At 36.6% G+C, this 20,217-nt stretch overlaps 1 protein-coding gene across 1 annotated transcript in view; it reads left to right on the top strand.

Annotated features, from left to right (window-relative positions):
- Positions 1 to 20,217, top strand: part of LOC144450354 (ubiquitin carboxyl-terminal hydrolase 8-like) — a 132,934-nt gene that overhangs the window by 84,580 nt on the left and 28,137 nt on the right. The window contains exons 4-10 of the mRNA XM_078140956.1: positions 2,057 to 2,175; positions 6,724 to 6,892; positions 8,438 to 8,600; positions 9,676 to 9,823; positions 11,773 to 13,196; positions 16,356 to 16,381; positions 16,597 to 16,681. Coding sequence (XP_077997082.1) covers positions 2,057 to 2,175; positions 6,724 to 6,892; positions 8,438 to 8,600; positions 9,676 to 9,823; positions 11,773 to 13,196; positions 16,356 to 16,381; positions 16,597 to 16,681 — 2,134 coding nt within the window. The remainder of the gene's footprint in view (positions 1 to 2,056; positions 2,176 to 6,723; positions 6,893 to 8,437; positions 8,601 to 9,675; positions 9,824 to 11,772; positions 13,197 to 16,355; positions 16,382 to 16,596; positions 16,682 to 20,217) is intronic.

Here is a 20,217-nt window from a genome sequence, read left to right as displayed (position 1 = left end):
GTGTAACTACTGACTAAGCTGGTATATAAGTCTCCATGGTGACCATAACGTGTTGTGTAACTACTGACTAAGCTGGTACGTAAGTCTCCATGGTGACCATAACATGTTGTGTAACTACCGACTAAGCTGGTACATAAGTCTCCATGGTGACCATAACATGTTGTGTAACTACTGACTAAGCTGGTATATAAGTCTCCATGGTGACCATAACGTGTTGTGTAACTACTGACTAAGCTGGTACGTAAGTCTCCATGGTGACCATAACATGTTGTGTAACTACTGACTAAGCTGGTATATAAGTCTCCATGGTGACCATAACATGTTGTGTAACTACTGACTAAGCTGGTACGTAAGTCTCCATGGTGACCATAACATGTTGTGTAACTACTGACTAAGCTGCTACGTAAGTCTCCATGGTGACCATAACATGTTGTGTAACTACTGACTAAGCTGGTACATAAGTCTCCATGGTGACCATAACATGTTGTGTAACTACTGACTAAGCTGGTACGTAAGTCTCCATGGTGACCATAACATGTTGTGTAACTACTGACTAAGCTGGTACATAAGTCTCCATGGTGACCATAACATGTTGTGTAACTACTGACTAAGCTGGTACATAAGTCTCCATGGTGACCATAACGTGTTGTGTAACTACCAACTAAGCTGGTACATAAGTCTACATGGTGACCATAACGTGTTGTGTAACTACCGACTAAGCTGGTATATAAGTCTCCATGGTGACCATAACGTGTTGTGTAACTACCGACTAAGCTGGTACGTAAGTCTACATGGTGACCATAACGTGTTGTGTAACTACTGACTAAGCTGGTACATAAGTCTCCATGGTGACCATAACATGTTATGTAACTACCGACTAAGCTGGTACGTAAGTCTCCATGGTGACCATAACATGTTGTGTAACTACTGACTAAGCTGGTACATAAGTCTCCATGGTGACCATAACATATTGTGTAACTACCGACTAAGCTGGTACATAAGTCTCCATGGTGATCATAACATGTTGTGTAACTACTGACTAAGCTGGTACGTAAGTCTCCATGGTGACCATAACATGTTGTGTAACTACTGACTAAGCTGGTACGTAAGTCTCCATGGTGACCATAACATGTTGTGTAACTACTGACTAAGCTGGTACATAAGTCTACATGGTGACCATAACATGTTGTGTAACTACTGACTAAGCTGGTACCTAAGTCTCCATGGTGACCATAACATGTTGTGTAACTACCGACTAAGCATGGTACATAAGTCTCCATGGTGACCATAACATGTTGTGTAACTACCGACTAAGCTGGTACCTAAGTCTCCATGGTGACCATAACATGTTGTGTAACTACCAACTAAGCTGGTACATAAGTCTCCATGGTGACCATAACATGTTGTGTAACTACCGACTAAGCTGGTACATAAGTCTCCATGGTGACCATAACATGTTGTGTAACTACCGACTAAGCTGGTACATAAGTCTCCATGGTGACCATAACATATTGTGTAACTACCGACTAAGCTGGTACGTAAGTCTCCATGGTGACCATAACATGTTGTGTAACTACCGACTAAGCTGGTACATAAGTCTCCATGGTAACCATAACGTGTTGTGTAACTATCGACTAAGCTGGTACATTAGTCTCCATGGTGACCATAACATATTGTGTAACTACCAACTAAGCTCATCCTGATTGGCTACCTGAAAGTGAACAATTCAAACAGTATTGTCTAGTTCAAAGGTTCAAATGTGAGAAGGTGGCGATCACTCAGAACAAAACAGACGACACAAAATGATGGAAATAGAGGTAAATAAAGGCATCCAGCTGTATTCACCACATCAGATTTTAATCAAATTAGGGAACCCAGACTAATGGTGAAGTAGATTTTTTGTTTAGTGTCATAAGGTGGTTGTATATTACCTCCTAGCTGTTGTTATATTTGTTAATAATGCTAATGGCTTAACTAAATGTATGGTGTCAGGTGTAACTGTAAGTTTCAGTTATTAATTTAAGATGTGAAAGCATTAAATAAGTTTCCTTTGTAGATATGCTGATCTAGAACCACCAAATATAGAAACCAAACAGCAAGAAGCCAAAGAAGATGAAGAGATTAAACAAGATGAAGATGTAACCAGCACAGAAGAAAATAATACAGAATGCATAGGTACAGAAATATGATTGTCCAATGAGAGAAGTATGATTGTCCAATGAGAGAACAGTATGATTGTCCAATGAGAGAAGTATGATTGTCCAATGAGAGAACAGTATGATTGTCCAATGAGAGAACAGTATGATTGTCCAATGGGAGAACAGTATGATTGTCCAATGAGAGAAGTATGATTGTCCAATGAGAGAACAGTATGATTGTCCAATGAGAGAACAGTATGATTGTCCAATGAGAGAACAGTATGATTGTCCAATGGGAGAACAGTATGATTGTCCAATGAGAGAACAGTATGATTGTCCAATGAGAGAACAGTATGATTGTCCAATGAGAGAACAGTATGATTGTCCAATGAGAGAACAGTATGATTGTCCAATGAGAGAACAGTATGATTGTCCAATGGGAGAACAGTATGATTGTCCAATGAGAGAAGTATGATTGTCCAATGAGAGAACAGTATGATTGTCCAATGAGAGAACAGTATGATTGTCCAATGAGAGAACAGTATGATTGTCCAATGAGAGAAGTATGATTGTCCAATGAGAGAACAGTATGATTGTCCAATGAGAGAACAGTATGATTGTCCAATGAGAGAACAGTATGATTGTCCAATGGGAGAACAGTATGATTGTCCAATGAGAGAACAGTATGATTGTCCAATGAGAGAACAGTATGATTGTCCAATGAGAGAACAGTATGATTGTCCAATGAGAGAACAGTATGATTGTCCAATGAGAGAACAGTATGATTGTCCAATGGGAGAACAGTATGATTGTCCAATGAGAGAACAGTATGATTGTCCAATGAGAGAACAGTATGATTGTCCAATGGGAGAACAGTATGATTGTCCAATGAGAGAACAGTATGATTGTCCAATGAGAGAACAGTATGATTGTCCAATGAGAGAACAGTATGATTGTCCAATGAGAGAACAGTATGATTGTCCAATGAGAGAAGTATGATTGTCCAATGAGAGAACAGTATGATTGTCCAATGAGAGAACAGTATGATTGTCCAATGAGAGAACAGTATGATTGTCCAATGAGAGAACATTATGATTGTCCAATGAGAGAACAGTATGATTGTCCAATGAGAGAACAGTATGATTGTCCACTGAGAGAACAGTATGATTGTCCAATGAGAGAACAGTATGATTGTCCAATGAGAGAACAGTGTGATTGTCCAATGAGAGAACAGTATGATTGTCCAATGAGAGAACAGTATGATTGTCCAATGAGAGAACAGTATGATTGTCCAATGAGAGAACAGTATGATTGTCCAATGAGAGAACAGTATGATTGTCCAATGGGAGAACAGTATGATTGTCCAATGAGAGAAGTATGATTGTCCAATGAGAGAACAGTATGATTGTCCAATGAGAGAACAGTATGATTGTCCAATGAGAGAACAGTATGATTGTCCAATGGGAGAACAGTATGATTGTCCAATGAGAGAACAGTATGATTGTCCAATGGGAGAACAGTATGATTGTCCAATGAGAGAAGTATGATTGTCCAATGAGAGAACAGTATGATTGTCCAATGAGAGAACAGTATGATTGTCCAATGGGAGAACACTATGATTGTCCAATGGGAGAACAGTATGATTGTCCAATGAGAGAGAACAGTATGATTGTCCAATGAGAGAACAGTATGATTGTCCAATGAGAGAACAGTATGATTGTCCAATGAGAGAACAGTATGATTGCCCAATGGGAGAACAGTATGATTGTCCAATGAGAGAAGTATGATTGTCCAATGAGAGAACAGTATGATTGTCCAATGAGAGAACAGTATGATTGTCCAATGAGAGAACAGTATGATTGTCCAATGGGAGAACAGTATGATTGTCCAATGAGAGAACAGTATGATTGTCCAATGGGAGAACAGTATGATTGTCCAATGAGAGAAGTATGATTGTCCAATGAGAGAACAGTATGATTGTCCAATGAGAGAACAGTATGATTGTCCAATGGGAGAACACTATGATTGTCCAATGGGAGAACAGTATGATTGTCCAATGAGAGAGAACAGTATGATTGTCCAATGAGAGAACAGTATGATTGTCCAATGAGAGAACAGTATGATTGTCCAATGAGAGAACAGTATGATTGTCCAATGGGAGAACACTATGATTGTCCAATGGGAGAACAGTATGATTGTCCAATGAGAGAAGTATGATTGTCCAATGAGAGAACAGTATGATTGTCCAATGGGAGAACAGTATGATTGTCCAATGAGAGAAGTATGATTGTCCAATGAGAGAAGTATGATTGTCCAATGAGAGAACAGTATGATTGTCCAATGAGAGAACAGTATGATTGTCCAATGAGAGAACAGTATGATTGTCCAATGAGAGAGAACAGTATGATTGTCCAATGAGAGAACAGTATGATTGTCCAATGAGAGAACAGTATGATTGTCCAATGAGAGAAGTATGATTGTCCAATGAGAGAACAGTATGATTGTCCAATGAGAGAGAACAGTATGATTGTCCAATGAGAGAACAGTATGATTGTCCAATGAGAGAACAGTATGATTGTCCAATGAGAGAGAACAGTATGATTGTCCAATGAGAGAACAGTATGATTGTCCAATGAGAGAACAGTATGATTGTCCAATGAGAGAAGTATGATTGTCCAATGAGAGAACAGTATGATTGTCCAATGAGAGAGAACAGTATGATTGTCCAATGAGAGAGAACAGTATGATTGTCCAATGAGAGAACAGTATGATTGTCCAATGAGAGAACAGTATGATTGTCCAATGAGAGAACAGTATGATTGTCCAATGAGAGAGAACAGTATGATTGTCCAATGAGAGAACAGTATGATTGTTCAATGAGAGAACAGTATGATTGTCCAATGAGAGAACAGTATGATTGTCCAATGAGAGAAGTATGATTGTCCAATGAGAGAAGAGTATGATTGTCCAATGAGAGAAGTATGATTGTCCAATGAGAGAACAGTATGATTGTCCAATGAGAGAACAGTATGATTGTCCAATGAGAGAACAGTATGATTGTCCAATGAGAGAACAGTATGATTGTCCAATGAGAGAACAGTATGATTGTCCAATGAGAGAACAGTATGATTGTCCAATGAGAGAACAGTATGATTGTCCAATGAGAGAGAACAGTATGATTGTCCAATGAGAGAACAGTATGATTGTCCAATGAGAGAACAGTATGATTGTCCAATGAGAGAAGTATGATTGTCCAATGAGAGAACAGTATGATTGTCCAATGAGAGAGAACAGTATGATTGTCCAATGAGAGAACAGTATGATTGTCCAATGAGAGAACAGTATGATTGTCCAATGAGAGAACAGTATGATTGTCCAATGAGAGAAGTATGATTGTCCAATGAGAGAAGAGTATGATTGTCCAATGAGAGAAGTATGATTGTCCAATGAGAGAACAGTATGATTGTCCAATGAGAGAACAGTATGATTGTCCAATGAGAGAACAGTATGATTGTCCAATGAGAGAACAGTATGATTGTCCAATGAGAGAACAGTATGATTGTCCAATGAGAGAGAACAGTATGATTGTCCAATGAGAGAACAGTATGATTGTCCAATGAGAGAACAGTATGATTGTCCAATGAGAGAAGTATGATTGTCCAATGAGAGAACAGTATGATTGTCCAATGAGAGAGAACAGTATGATTGTCCAATGAGAGAACAGTATGATTGTCCAATGAGAGAACAGTATGATTGTCCAATGAGAGAACAGTATGATTGTCCAATGAGAGAAGTATGATTGTCCAATGAGAGAACAGTATGATTGTCCAATGAGAGAACAGTATGATTGTCCAATGAGAGAACAGTATGATTGTCCAATGAGCGAACAGTATGATTGTCCAATGAGAGAACAGTATGATTGTCCAATGAGAGAACAGTATGATTGTCCAATGAGAGAACAGTGTGATTGTCCAATGAGAGAACAGTATGATTGTCCAATGAGAGAACAGTATGATTGTCCAATGAGAGAACAGTATGATTGTCCAATGAAGGAACAGTGTGATTGTCCAATGAGAGAAGAGTTACATTGTTCAATGTGTGTTCAAAATCCAATATTTAGTAATCTTCATAATTGTCAATATTGTATTATATTATATCATGCTACTATGTGCCATTCTGATTGGATAATAACTGTGTAGCCAGGGGACCGTGTAGAATGGCTCGAGTCCATGTTTGTGTTCATGCAGTGTGTGTGTGGGCGACATGAACATATTCACTCATCAAAATATGCTCGTTCCTGACGATCTATTACCGACGATCTTTTTCTGCCCTTGCGAATTCGCCTTTTCAGGCATATAAATAACCACAGAATCACATTTAGAAGAAATAGACACATATTTTGATATAATATAATAGCAATAACCCCCGCCGAAGGCGGGTATACACTCGAATTTGGTACAATTTGCTCCATATAGCACTCACCATTCGGCTCGTGCTATATGTCGCGAATTGTACCAAAATCTCATGTATACCCGCCTTCGGCGGGGGTTATTACTTAAATGACTTTTAAATACATATTTTATAGCCAGCACCACTGGAGAATTGACAGCACAAATGCTGTACAGAATGATAGAAGGTGAAGACACTACCGTGTTGATAATGGACATCAGACCTGTAGAACAGTATCAAGCCTCTCATCTTAAGTATAAACAAGTCAACTGTATTAATATACCAGCACCTATTGTAAAACCTGGGTAAGTGTCTAATCTGAATTATAACTGTATTAATATACCAGCACCTAGTATTGTAAAACCTGGGTAAGTGTCTAATCTGAACTATAACTGTATTAATATACCATCACCTAGTATTGTAAAACCAGGATAAGTGTCTAATCTGAATTATAACTGTATTAATATACCAGCACCTAGTATTGTAAAACCTGTGTAAGTGTCTAATCTGAATTATAACTGTATTAATATACCAGCACCTAGTATTGTAAAACCTGGGTAAGTGTCTAATCTGAATTATAACTGTATTAATATACCAGCACCTAGTATTGTAAAACCAGGGTAAGTGTCTAATCTGAACTATAACTGTATTAATATACCATCACCTAGTATTGTAAAACCTGGGTAAGTGTCTTATCTAAACTATAACTGTATTAATATACCAGCACCTAGTATTGTAAAACCAGGATAAGTGTCTAATCTGAATTATAACTGTATTAATATACCAGCACCTAGTATTGTAAAACCAGGATAAGTGTCTTATCTAAACTATAACTGTATTAATATACCAGCACCTAGTATTGTAAAACTAGGGTAAGTGTCTAATCTGAATTATAACTGTATTAATATACCAGCACCTAGTATTGTAAAACCAGGGTAAGTGTGTAATCTGAACTATAACTGTATTAATATACCAGCACCTAGTATTGTAAAACCAGGGTAAGTGTCTAATCTGAATTATAACTGTATTAATATACCAGCACCTAGTATTGTAAAACCAGGATAAGTGTCTAATCTGAATTATAACTGTATTAATATACCAGCACCTAGTATTGTAAAACCTGGGTAAGTGTCTAATCTGAATTATAACTGTATTAATATACCAGCACCTAGTATTGTAAAACCAGGGTAAGTGTCTAATCTGAACTATAACTGTATTAATATACCATCACCTAGTATTGTAAAACCTGGGTAAGTGTCTAATCTGAACTATAACTGTATTAATATACCAGCACCTAGTATTGTAAAACCAGGGTAAGTGTCTAATCTGAATTATAACTGCATTAATATACCAGCACCTAGTATTGTAAAACCAGGGTAAGTGTCTAATCTGAACTATAACTGTATTAATATACCATCACCTAGTATTGTAAAACCTGGGTGTCTAATCTGAATTATAACTGTATTAATATACCAGCACCTAGTATTGTAAAACCTGGGTAAGTGTCTAATCTGAATTATACCTGTATTAATATACCAGCACCTAGTATTGTAAAACCAGGGTAAGTGTCTAATCTGAACTATAACTGTATTAATATACCAGCACCTAGTATTGTAAAACCTGGGTAAGTGTCTAATCTGAACTATAACTGTATTAATATACCAGCACCTAGTATTGTAAAACCTGGGTAAGTGTCTAATCTGAACTATAACTGTATTAATATACCAGCACCTAGTATTGTAAAACCTGGGTAAGTGTCTAATCTGAACTATAACTGTATTAATATACCAGCACCTTAGTTTATTCTGGAGTAGTGAATTTTGACATATGCAGTGTCTGCTGTCTTGTAGAATTACTGTTCAAGGAATAGAGAAGGGTCTTGGAAGTGATTGCATACAGCAATGGAATAACAGAGGATGTGTCGATGTCATTGTACTCTTGGATTGGGATAGTACAGTCAATGACTTAATGGTTGGTGCAACACTCAAAACACTCAAAGATGCAGTCTATAAGGTATTTATACAATACATTAACAGTTCAAGTACTGAGAAATGCTACATCACTGTAAATGTATAGAGCTACCTACATCACTGTAAATGTATAGAGCTACCTACATCACTGTAAATATATAGAGCTACCTACATCACACTGGAAATGTATAGAGCTACCTACATCACTGTAAATGTATAGAGCTACCTACATCACTGTAAATGTATAGAGCTACCTACATCACTGTAAATGTATAGAGCTACCTACATCACTGTAAATGTATAGAGCTACCTACATCACACTGGAAATGTATAGAGCTACCTACATCACTGTAAATGTATAGAGCTACCTACATCACTGTAAATGTATAGAGCTACCTACATCACTGTAAATGTATAGAGCTACCTACATCACACTGGAAAGGTATAGAGCTACCTACATCACTGTAAATGTATAGAGCTACCTACATCACTGTAAATGTATAGAGCTACCTTCACCTGTCTTTATTTAACACAAACGTAAGTAGTGACTAAAACGTCTTCTGCTACATTTGCAGAATGGACCAATCAGGAAATTAGTAAAAATATAATTCTAGTGGTGAAAATATCTAGGTTTACAGCACCCTGTCACCATGTAATAATCAACCTCAAATTGATAATGATTTGTACATGTTTTGTCACTACAAGAAATACTTTTTTGGGGTATACGCCTTCCATGAAGACTTGTTGCTACATTCTAACCCCCTTGTGTCTGTTTTTGCTACATTGTAACTCCTTTGTGTCTGTTACTGCTACATTGTAACTCCTTTGTGTCTGTTATTGCTACATTGTAACTCCTTTGTGTCTGTTATTGCTACATTGTAACTCCTTTGTGTCTGTTATTGCTACATTGTAACTCCTTTGTGTTGCTACATTGTAACACCATTGTGTCTGTTATTGTTACTTTGTAACTCCTTTGTGTCTGTTATTGCTACATTGTAACTCCTTTGTGTCTGTTATTGCTACATTGTAACACCATTGTGTCTGTTATTGCTATATTGTAACTCAAGTATGTCTGTTCTTGCCACATTGTAGCTAATTATTACTACATTGTATTGCAGTTTGACTCAACAGTGATTGTCAAGTCTGAACCATTGATTTTACAAGGTGGCTATGATGCCTGGTTATTACATTACCCACAATTCACTACCAATCCTAGCATTCCTAAACCACCAAAATATCATGAAGTTGCTGCTCTCAGCAAACTATGTGAGTTATTCTATTATACCACTTATTTACCAGATTTAAACTGAATGCCTCAAAACCATAGATTTATACTGAATGCCTCCTGTAAGGGCAAAACCATAGATTTAAACTGAATGCCTCCTGTAAGGGCAAAACCATAGATTTAAACTGAATGCCTCCTGTAAGGGCAAAACCATAGATTTAAACTGAATGCCTCCTGTAAGGGCAAAACCATAGATTTAAACTGAATGCCTCCTGTAAGGGCAAAACCATAGATTTAAACTCTCGGAAGGGCAAAACCGGTTTTTCATTCCTACACACCTTGTTTGAAAGCAAAATTCTAAACTATAGCTGTTATACCACTATAAGTGTACAACTTAATTGGAAAATTAATTATAGGAAGATATGTGAAATTTTGAACATATTGACATTCTCAAAAAAATCATTATTTATACAAATTCCCATTAAAAGTAAAAGCTTATTTTACGGCGATATGATGAACATACTTGGTCGTCGGTCTTTTTAGCTTATCAATATCAGTTCAGTTGTGTGATAGGCATGGTGCGGTGTCTGTCTGTCTGTCTGTGAGTATATGTCTATCTGTCTGTCTGTGTGTGATAGGCATGGTGCGGTGTCTGTCTGTCTGTGTGTGATAGGCATGGTGCGATGTCTGTCTGTCTGTGTGTGATAGGCATGGTGCGGTGTCTGTCTGTCTGTCTGTCTGTCTGTGAGTATATGTGTGTATGTGTGGATTACTGTAAAGTCAAAAACTGCCAGACTGATTGCCTTGGTATTTGGTGGGGGCATTACTTGTGGTGGCTATAGTTGGGCAATTGTTCAAAGTAAAATAATTGCATCACAGGTAATCCATATGTGATTTGGGTAAAAAAAAATGTCATTTTTGAAAACTACTGGGCATATTGGTTTGAAATTTGCTGTGAACTTCAGTAATATGCAAATTAGGACTAAAACTGTGTCTTTTTGGTCAAAAATCTTAAATTCCAAAACCACTGAGGTGATTCAGCTGAAATTTAATGTGCATGCATCTAAGGATGTATAGATGAAGAATGATCTCATTCTTGATATGCAAATTATGTGTAAAAATGAGAACTTTGGTCAAAAACATATATCTCAAAAATTACTTGATCAATGAAATTGACATTTGGTGAGATGTTTCTAGAAGTAATATTCTGCAGATTTTGATCAAAACATTTTGACACAATTGCCCTAGCAACCATGACCCACACCCATAGCAACAACTAAATGCCAGTATAGTTGCTAAAATAACAACATGATCTGTTAGGGAAGTGAGTAAACATGCCAAAATGCATGCAAATATCCTTAGCAGCCATGACCACACCCATAGCAACACCCAAACAATTGTGTATATCACAAAGATAACAACATGAATTCTTAGACAAGTGAACATTCATAATGTGTGTGCAAAAGAAGACCACACTCATAGCAACAGCCAAATGATTCATATATTGCAAAGATAAACAACACGGATTAACAGAAAACGGAATAAACATTCCAAAAATGTTTGTAACTGTGCCCAGAAACAAGACCATGCCCATAACAGCAGCCAAATGATCACATATATTGCAAAGATAAGAATAGGGATTAATAGACAAATTAATAAAAATTCAAAAAATGTATGCAAATATACTTAGCAACAAGATCACTCTCATAGCAACAGCCAAATGATCGCATATATTGCAAAGATAACACCAGGGATGAATAGGCAACTGGATAATTATTCAACAAATGAACACCTAAACCTAGTATGGATCAGCAGGTGGATAAATAGTCTTAAAAAACTGTACTGTACAATGTCATTGGCGCTATTTTTCACTCCTAGTTTCCAAATACGGACCGGAAAGTTTATAAATTTCACCAAAAGATGAATTCTTATGTGCTTTATATGACCATAACATTGGCAGAATATAAATAGTAAGTTTCATTTTTTCCAGTGGACTTTGATTACCCTACACTGGAGGAAGAACAACCCAAACCAACATCTCCTACTGTAGTCAAAGACAGGGGTAAGATACTTGTCAATGGTAAGACAGCAGCTACTGATGACATCACAGAAAATGTGGTCATAAATGATGACATCACAGAAAAAGTGGTCAGTAAGGATAATGTTATACCAATGGTTGACAGATCAAGGAAGCCTAAACTATCCACAGTGTCAAGTAGAGACAATCTTGGTATGAACAGTTTACAACAGGAGATAACAAAACCACCATCACCAAGCCAACCACCTCAAAGCCAACCATCACCAAGCCAACTACCGCCAAGCCAACCAGCAAAAACATCGACAGAACCTGATCAAAGGAGTGAATCCCCAAGTAAAGTGAGCAGTAAAATGCCGTCTGTTGACAGGAGTAAAAAACCTAAAGCAATATCACCAAATAGTGAGGAAGCTAAAAGTTCAACAGCTGACATAACAACTATCTCTCCTACTCTAGAAAAACAAGTCAGTGATTTGAATGAGACGGTGCAAACTGAGAAAGGTAGACTTGAACAAAGACAAGATGACATAGCCAAAGCCAAAGCATTAGAGGAACTCAGAAAACTTGAACAAGAGAAAATGGAAAGTGAAAGACGACAGAGAGAACTTGAAAAGATGATGAAGGCAGAAAAAATGAAACGAGAAAAAGAAGACAGAATGAGGAAAGATGAAGAGATGGAGGCAGAGAGGAAAGCTAAAGAAGAAAGTAAAAAGAAAGAAGAAAAGGATGAATTGGCAGAGAAAAGTAGAGTAGAAAATGAGAAAGAGAGAGAGAGAAGAGAACGACAAGATTTAGCAGAAAAAGTAAGGAAAGACAGAGAAGCAGAAAAAGTAAGGAAAGACAGAGAAGCAGAATACCAGAAGAAACTGAAAGAAGAAGAAGAAGAACAGAGATGGAGACAAGAGGAAGAACAGAGATGGAGACAAGAGGAAGAAAAAAAGAGATTAATAGTAGAGCAAGAAAGAATTAAAAGTGAAGAGGAAGGCAAGAAAATCAAAGCTTTAAAGTTGGAGGAAGAGAGGGTAAAAGCTGAAAAACTAGCAAGACAAAAAGAAGTAGAAAAACGCAGTCTACCTGTTGGTTGGGAAAGGCAGTATAATTCAGACAGGGGGTGTTACTTCTATGTGGATCACAACACTAAAACTACACACTGGACACTACCAGACCATCTAAAACGACCAGACAAAGTACCGATACAGAAACCACCAGACAAAGTACCGATACAGAAACCACCAGAAAAAAATACACATAAAGTTCCATTACAGAGTGAACCAAGAACTTCAAATCTTAAAAGATCTCACTCCTCTCCTAATATTGCACAAATGGTACATGACACAGATGTACCAAGACCAATGGTTGATAGAACAACTAAACCTTTACACAGGTGAGTTACTGTAATTGACCAATGGTTGATAGAACAACTAAACCTTTACACAGGTGAGTTACTGTAATTGACCAATGGTTGGTAGAACAACTAAACCTTTACACAGGTGAGTTACTGTAATTGACCAGTGGTTGATAGAACAACTAAACCTTTACACAGGTGAGTTACTGTAATTGACCAATGGTTGATAGAACAACTAAACCTTTACACAGGTGAGTTACTGTAATTGACCAATGGTTGATAGAACAACTAAACCTTTACACAGGTGAGTTACTGTAATTGACCAGTGGTTGATAGAACAACTAAACCTTTACACAGGTGAGTTACTGTAATTGACCAATGGTTGATAGAACAACTAAACCTTTACACAGGTGAGTTACTGTAATTGACCAATGGTTGATAGAACAACTAAACCTTTACACAGGTGAGTTACTGTAATTGACCAGTGGTTAATAGAACAACTAAACCTTTACACAGGTGAGTTACTATAATTGACCAATGGTTGATAGAACAACTAAACCTTTACACGGGTGAGTTACTATAATTGACCAATGGTTGATAGAACAACTAAACCTTTACACAGGTGAGTTACTGTAATTGACCAATGGTTGATAGAACAACTAAACCTTTACACAGGTGAGTTACTGTAATTGACCAGTGGTTAATAGAACAACTAAACCTTTACACAGGTGAGTTACTGTAATTGACCAGTGGTTGATAGAACAACTAAACCTTTACACGGGTGAGTTACTATAATTGACCAATGGTTGATAGAACAACTAAACCTTTACACAGGTGAGTTACTGTAATTGACCAATGGTTGGTAGAACAACTAAACCTTTACACAGGTGAGTTACTGTAATTGACCAATGGTTGATAGAACAACTAAACCTTTACACAGGTGAGTTACTGTAATTGACCAATGGTTGATAGAACAACTAAACCTTTACACAGGTGAGTTACTGTAATTGACCAATGGTTGATAGAACAACTAAACCTTTACACGGGTGAGTTACTGTAATTGACCAATGGTTGATAGAACAACTAAACCTTTACACAGGTGAGTTACTGTAATTGACCAATGGTTGATAGAACAACTAAACCTTTACACAGGTGAGTTACTGTAATTGACCAGTGGTTAATAGAACAACTAAACCTTTACATAGGTGAGTTACTGTAATTGACCAATGGTTGATAGAACAACTAAACCTTTACACAGGTGAGTTACTGTAATTGACCAATGGTTGATAGAACAACTAAACCTTTACACAGGTGAGTTACTGTAATTGACCAATGGTTGATAGAACAACTAAACCTTTACACAGGTGAGTTACTGTAATTGACCAGTGGTTGATAGAACAACTAAACCTTTACACAGGTGAGTTACTGTAATTGACCAATGGTTGATAGAACAACTAAACCTTTACACAGGTGAGTTACTGTAATTGACCAATGGTTGATAGAACAACTAAACCTTTACACAGGTGAGTTACTGTAATTGACCAGTGGTTGATAGAACAACTAAACCTTTACACAGGTGAGTTACTGTAATTGACCAATGGTTGATAGAACAACTAAACCTTTACACAGGTGAGTTACTGTAATTGACCAGTGGTTGATAGAACAACTAAACCTTTACACAGGTGAGTTACTGTAATTGACCAGTGGTTGATAGAACAACTAAACCTTTACACAGGTGAGTTACTGTAATTGACCAATGGTTGATAGAACAACTAAACCTTTACACAGGTGAGTTACTGTAATTGACCAGTGGTTGATAGAACAACTAAACCTTTACACAGGTGAGTTACTGTAATTGACCAATGGTTGATAGAACAACTAAACCTTTACACAGGTGAGTTACTGTAATTGACCAATGGTTGATAGAACAACTAAACCTTTACACAGGTGAGTTACTGTAATTGACCAATGGTTGATAGAACAACTAAACCTTTACACAGGTGAGTTACTGTAATTGACCAGTGGTTGATAGAACAACTAAACCTTTACACAGGTGAGTTACTGTAATTGACCAATGGTTGATAGAACAACTAAACCTTTACACAGGTGAGTTACTGTAATTGACCAATGGTTGATAGAACAACTAAACCTTTACACAGGTGAGTTACTGTAATTGACCAGTGGTTGATAGAACAACTAAACCTTTACACAGGTGAGTTACTGTAATTGACCAGTGGTTAATAGAACAACTAAACCTTTACACAGGTGAGTTACTGTAATTGACCAATGGTTGATAGAACAACTAAACCTTTACACAGGTGAGTTACTGTAATTGACCAATGGTTGATAGAACAACTAAACCTTTACACAGGTGAGTTACTGTAATTGACCAATGGTTGATAGAACAACTAAACCTTTACACAGGTGAGTTACTGTAATTGACCAATGGTTGATAGAACAACTAAACCTTTACACAGGTGAGTTACTGTAATTGACCAATGGTTGATAGAACAACTAAACCTTTACACAGGTGAGTTACTGTAATTGACCAATGGTTGATAGAACAACTAAACCTTTACACAGGTGAGTTACTGTAATTGACCAGTGGTTAATAGAACAACTAAACCTTTACACAGGTGAGTTACTGTAATTGACCAATGGTTGATAGAACAACTAAACCTTTACACAGGTGAGTTACTGTAATTGACCAATGGTTGATAGAACAACTAAACCTTTACACAGGTGAGTTACTGTAATTGACCAATGGTTGATAGAACAACTAAACCTTTACACAGGTGAGTTACTATAATTGACCAATGGTTGATAGAACAACTAAACCTTTACACGGGTGAGTTACTATAATTGACCAATGGTTGATAGAACAACTAAACCTTTACACAGGTGAGTTACTGTAATTGACCAATGGTTGATAGAACAACTAAACCTTTACACAGGTGAGTTACTGTAATTGACCAATGGTTGATAGAACAACTAAACCTTTACACAGGTGAGTTACTATAATTGACCAATGGTTGATAGAACAACTAAACCTTTACACAGGTGAGTTACTGTAATTGACCAATGGTTGATAGAACAACTAAACCTTTACACAGGTGAGTTACTGTAATTGACCAATGGTTGATAGAACAACTAAACCTTTACACAGGTGAGTTACTGTAATTGACCAATGGTTGATAGAACAACTAAACCTTTACACAGGTGAGTTACTGTAATTGACCAGTGGTTGATAGAACAACTAAACCTTTACACAGGTGAGTTACTGTAATTGACCAGTGGTTGATAGAACAACTAAACCTTTACACAGGTGAGTTACTGTAATTGACCAATGGTTGGTTTCCATATTTGTTTATGTTATAATCAGTCATTCTGTCATTAATTTTTATGTAACTTAACATCTTTGTTTTGAATCACAGATTACCATCTCCACAGCGTGGCTTAAAACCATCTGATGTTTCAGCTGCTAAAGTGAGGAACCTTAACCCAGTATATGGTAGTCAGGTAAGATAAAATCCATACAATGTAGGTCACAGTCACCATTTCATTTCACTATGAAATACAGTACAGTACTTCTAATCAGTACTTCTAATCAGTACTTCCCATCAGTACTTCTAATCAGTACTTCCCATCAGTACTTCTAATCAGTACTTCTAATCAGTACTTCTAATCAGTACTTCTAATCAGTACTTCTAATCAGTACTTCCCATCAGTACTTCTAATCAGTACTTCCAATCAGTACTTCCCACCAGTACTTCTAATCAGTACTTCCCATCAGTACTTCTAATTAGTACTTCTAATCAGTACTTCTAATCAGTACTTCTAATTAGTACTTCCCATCAGTACTTCTAATCAGTACTTCTTATCAGTACTTCTAATCAGTACTTCTTATCAGTACTTCTAATCAGTACTTCTAATCAGTACTTCTAATCAGTACTTCCCATCAGTACTTCCCATCAGTACTTCTAATCAGTACTTCTAATCAGTACTTCTAATCAGTACTTCTAATCAGTACTTCTAATCAGTACTTCTTATCAGTACTTCTAATCAGTACTTCTAATCAGTACTTCTAATCAGTACTTCCCATCAGTACTTCCCATCAGTACTTCTAATCAGTACTTCTAATCAGTACTTCCCATCAGTACTTCCCATCAGTACTTCTAATCAGTACTTCTAATCAGTACTTCTAATCAGTACTTCTAATTAGTACTTCCCATCAGTACTTCTAATCAGTACTTCTAATCAGTACTTCCCACCAGTACTTCTAATCAGTACTTCTAATCAGTACTTCTAATCAGTACTTCCCATCAGTACTTCTAATCAGTACTTCCAATCAGTACTTCCCATCAGTACTTCTAATCAGTACTTCTTATCAGTACTTCTAATCAGTACTTCCAATCAGTACTTCTAATCAGTACTTCTAATCAGTACTTCCCATCAGTACTTCTAATCAGTACTTCCCATCAGTACTTCTAATCAGTACTTCTTATCAGTACTTCTAATCAGTACTTCCCATCAGTACTTCTAATCAGTACTTTTAATCAGTACTTCTTATCAGTACTTCCCATCAGTACTTCCCATCAGTACTTCTAATCAGTACTTCTAATCAGTACTTCTAATTAGTACTTCCCATCAGTACTTCTAATCAGTACTTCCCACCAGTACTTCTAATCAGTACTTCTAATCAGTACTTCTAATCAGTACTTCCCATCAGTACTTCTAATCAGTACTTCCAATCAGTACTTCCCACCAGTACTTCTAATCAGTACTTCTTATCAGTACTTCTAATCAGTACTTCCAATCAGTACTTCTAATCAGTACTTCTAATCAGTACTTCCCATCAGTACTTCTAATCAGTACTTCCCATCAGTACTTCTAATCAGTACTTCTTATCAGTACTTCTAATCAGTACTTCCAATCAGTACTTCTAATCAGTACTTCCAATCAGTACTTCTAATCAGTACTTCTAATCAGTACTTCTTATCAGTACTTCTAATCAGTACTTCTAATCAGTACTTCCAATCAGTACTTCTTATCAGTACTTCTAATCAGTACTTCTAATCAGTACTTCTAATCAGTACTTCTAATCAGTACTTCTAATCAGTACTTCCAATCAGTACTTCCAATCAGTACTTCTAATCAGTACTTCTAATCAGTACTTCCAATCAGTACTTCCCATCAGTACTTCTAATCAGTACTTCCCATCAGTACTTCTAAACAGTACTTCTAATCAGTACTTCTAATCAGTACTTCCCATCAGTACTTCTAATCAGTACTTCTAATCAGTACTTCCCATCACTACTTCCCATCAGTACTTCTAATCAGTACTTCTTATCAGTACTTCTAATCAGTACTTCTAATCAGTACTTCCCATCAGTACTTCCAATCAGTACTTCTAATCAGTACTTCTAATCAGTACTTCTAAACAGTACTTCTAATCAGTACTTCTTATCAGTACTTCCCATCAGTACTTCCCATCAGTACTTCTAATCAGTACTTCTAATCAGTACTTCTAAACAGTACTTCTAATCAGTACTTCCCATCAGTTCTTCTAATCAGTACTTCTAATCAGTACTTCTAAACAGTACTTCTAATCAGTACTTCTTATCAGTACTTCTAATCAGTACTTCTAATCAGTACTTCTAATCAGTACTTCTAATCAGTACTTCCCATCAGTACTTCTAATCAGTACTTCCCATCAGTACTTCCAATTAGTACTTCCCATCAGTACTTCTAATCAGTACTTCTAATCAGTACTTCCCATCAGTACTTCCAATCAGTACTTCCCATCAGTACTTTTAATCAGTACTTCCCATCAGTACTTCCCATCAGTACTTCCAATCAGTACTTTTAATTAGTACTTCCCATCAGTACTTCTAATCAGTACTTCTAATCAGTACTTCCCATCAGTACTTCCAATCAGTACTTTTAATCAGTACTTCCCATCAGTACTTCTAATCAGTACTTCCCATCAGTACTTCTAATCAGTACTTCTAATCAGTACTTCCCATCAGTACTTCCAATCACTACTTCCAATCAGTACTTCTAATCAGTACTTCCCATCAGTACTTCCAATCAGTACTTCTAATCAGTACTTTTAATCAGTACTTCCCATCAGTACTTCCAATCAGTACTTCCCATCAGTACTTCTAATCAGTACTTTTAATCAGTACTTCCCATCAGTACTTCCAATCAGTACTTTTAATCAGTACTTCCCATCAGTACTTCTAATCAGTACTTCTAATCAGTACTTCTAATCAGTACTTCCCATCAGTACTTCCAATCAGTACTTTTAATCAGTACTTTTAATCAGTACTTCTAATCAGTACTTCTAATCAGTACTTCTTATCAGTACTTCTAATCAGTACTTCTAATTAGTACTTCCCATCAGTACTTCTAAACAGTACTTCCCATAAGTACTTCCAATCAGTACTTCTAATCAGTACTTCTAATCAGTACTTCCCATCAGTACTTCTAATCAGTACTTTTAATCAGTACTTCTTATCAGTACTTCCCATCAGTACTTCCAATCAGTACTTTTAATCAGTACTTCTAATCAGTACTTCCCATCAGTACTTCTAATCAGTACTTCCCATCAGTACTTCTAATCAGTACTTCTTATCAGTACTTCTAATCAGTACTTCCAATCAGTACTTTTAATCAGTACTTCTAATCAGTACTTCTAATCAGTACTTCCCATCAGTACTTCCAATCAGTACTTCTAATCAGTACTTCTAATCAGTACTTCTAATCAATACTTCCCATCAGTACTTCCAATCAGTACTTCTAATCAGTACTTCTTATCAGTACTTCCCATCAGTACTTCTAATCACTACTTCTAATCAGTACTTCCCATCAGTACTTCTAATCAGTACTTCTAATTAGTACTTCTAATCAGTACTTCCCATCAGTACTTCTAATCAGTACTTCCCATCAGTACTTCCCATCAGTACTTCTAATCAGTACTCCTAATCAGTACTTCTAATCAGTTCTTCTAATCAGTACTTCTAATCAGTACTTCTAATCAGTACTTCTAATCA

Source organism: Glandiceps talaboti, chromosome 19 (genome assembly GCF_964340395.1).
Source record: "Glandiceps talaboti chromosome 19, keGlaTala1.1, whole genome shotgun sequence".
NCBI lineage: Eukaryota > Metazoa > Hemichordata > Enteropneusta > Spengelidae > Glandiceps > Glandiceps talaboti.
Note: the sequence above shows the minus strand (reverse complement) of the source record. Positions and strands in the feature narration are given on the sequence as shown.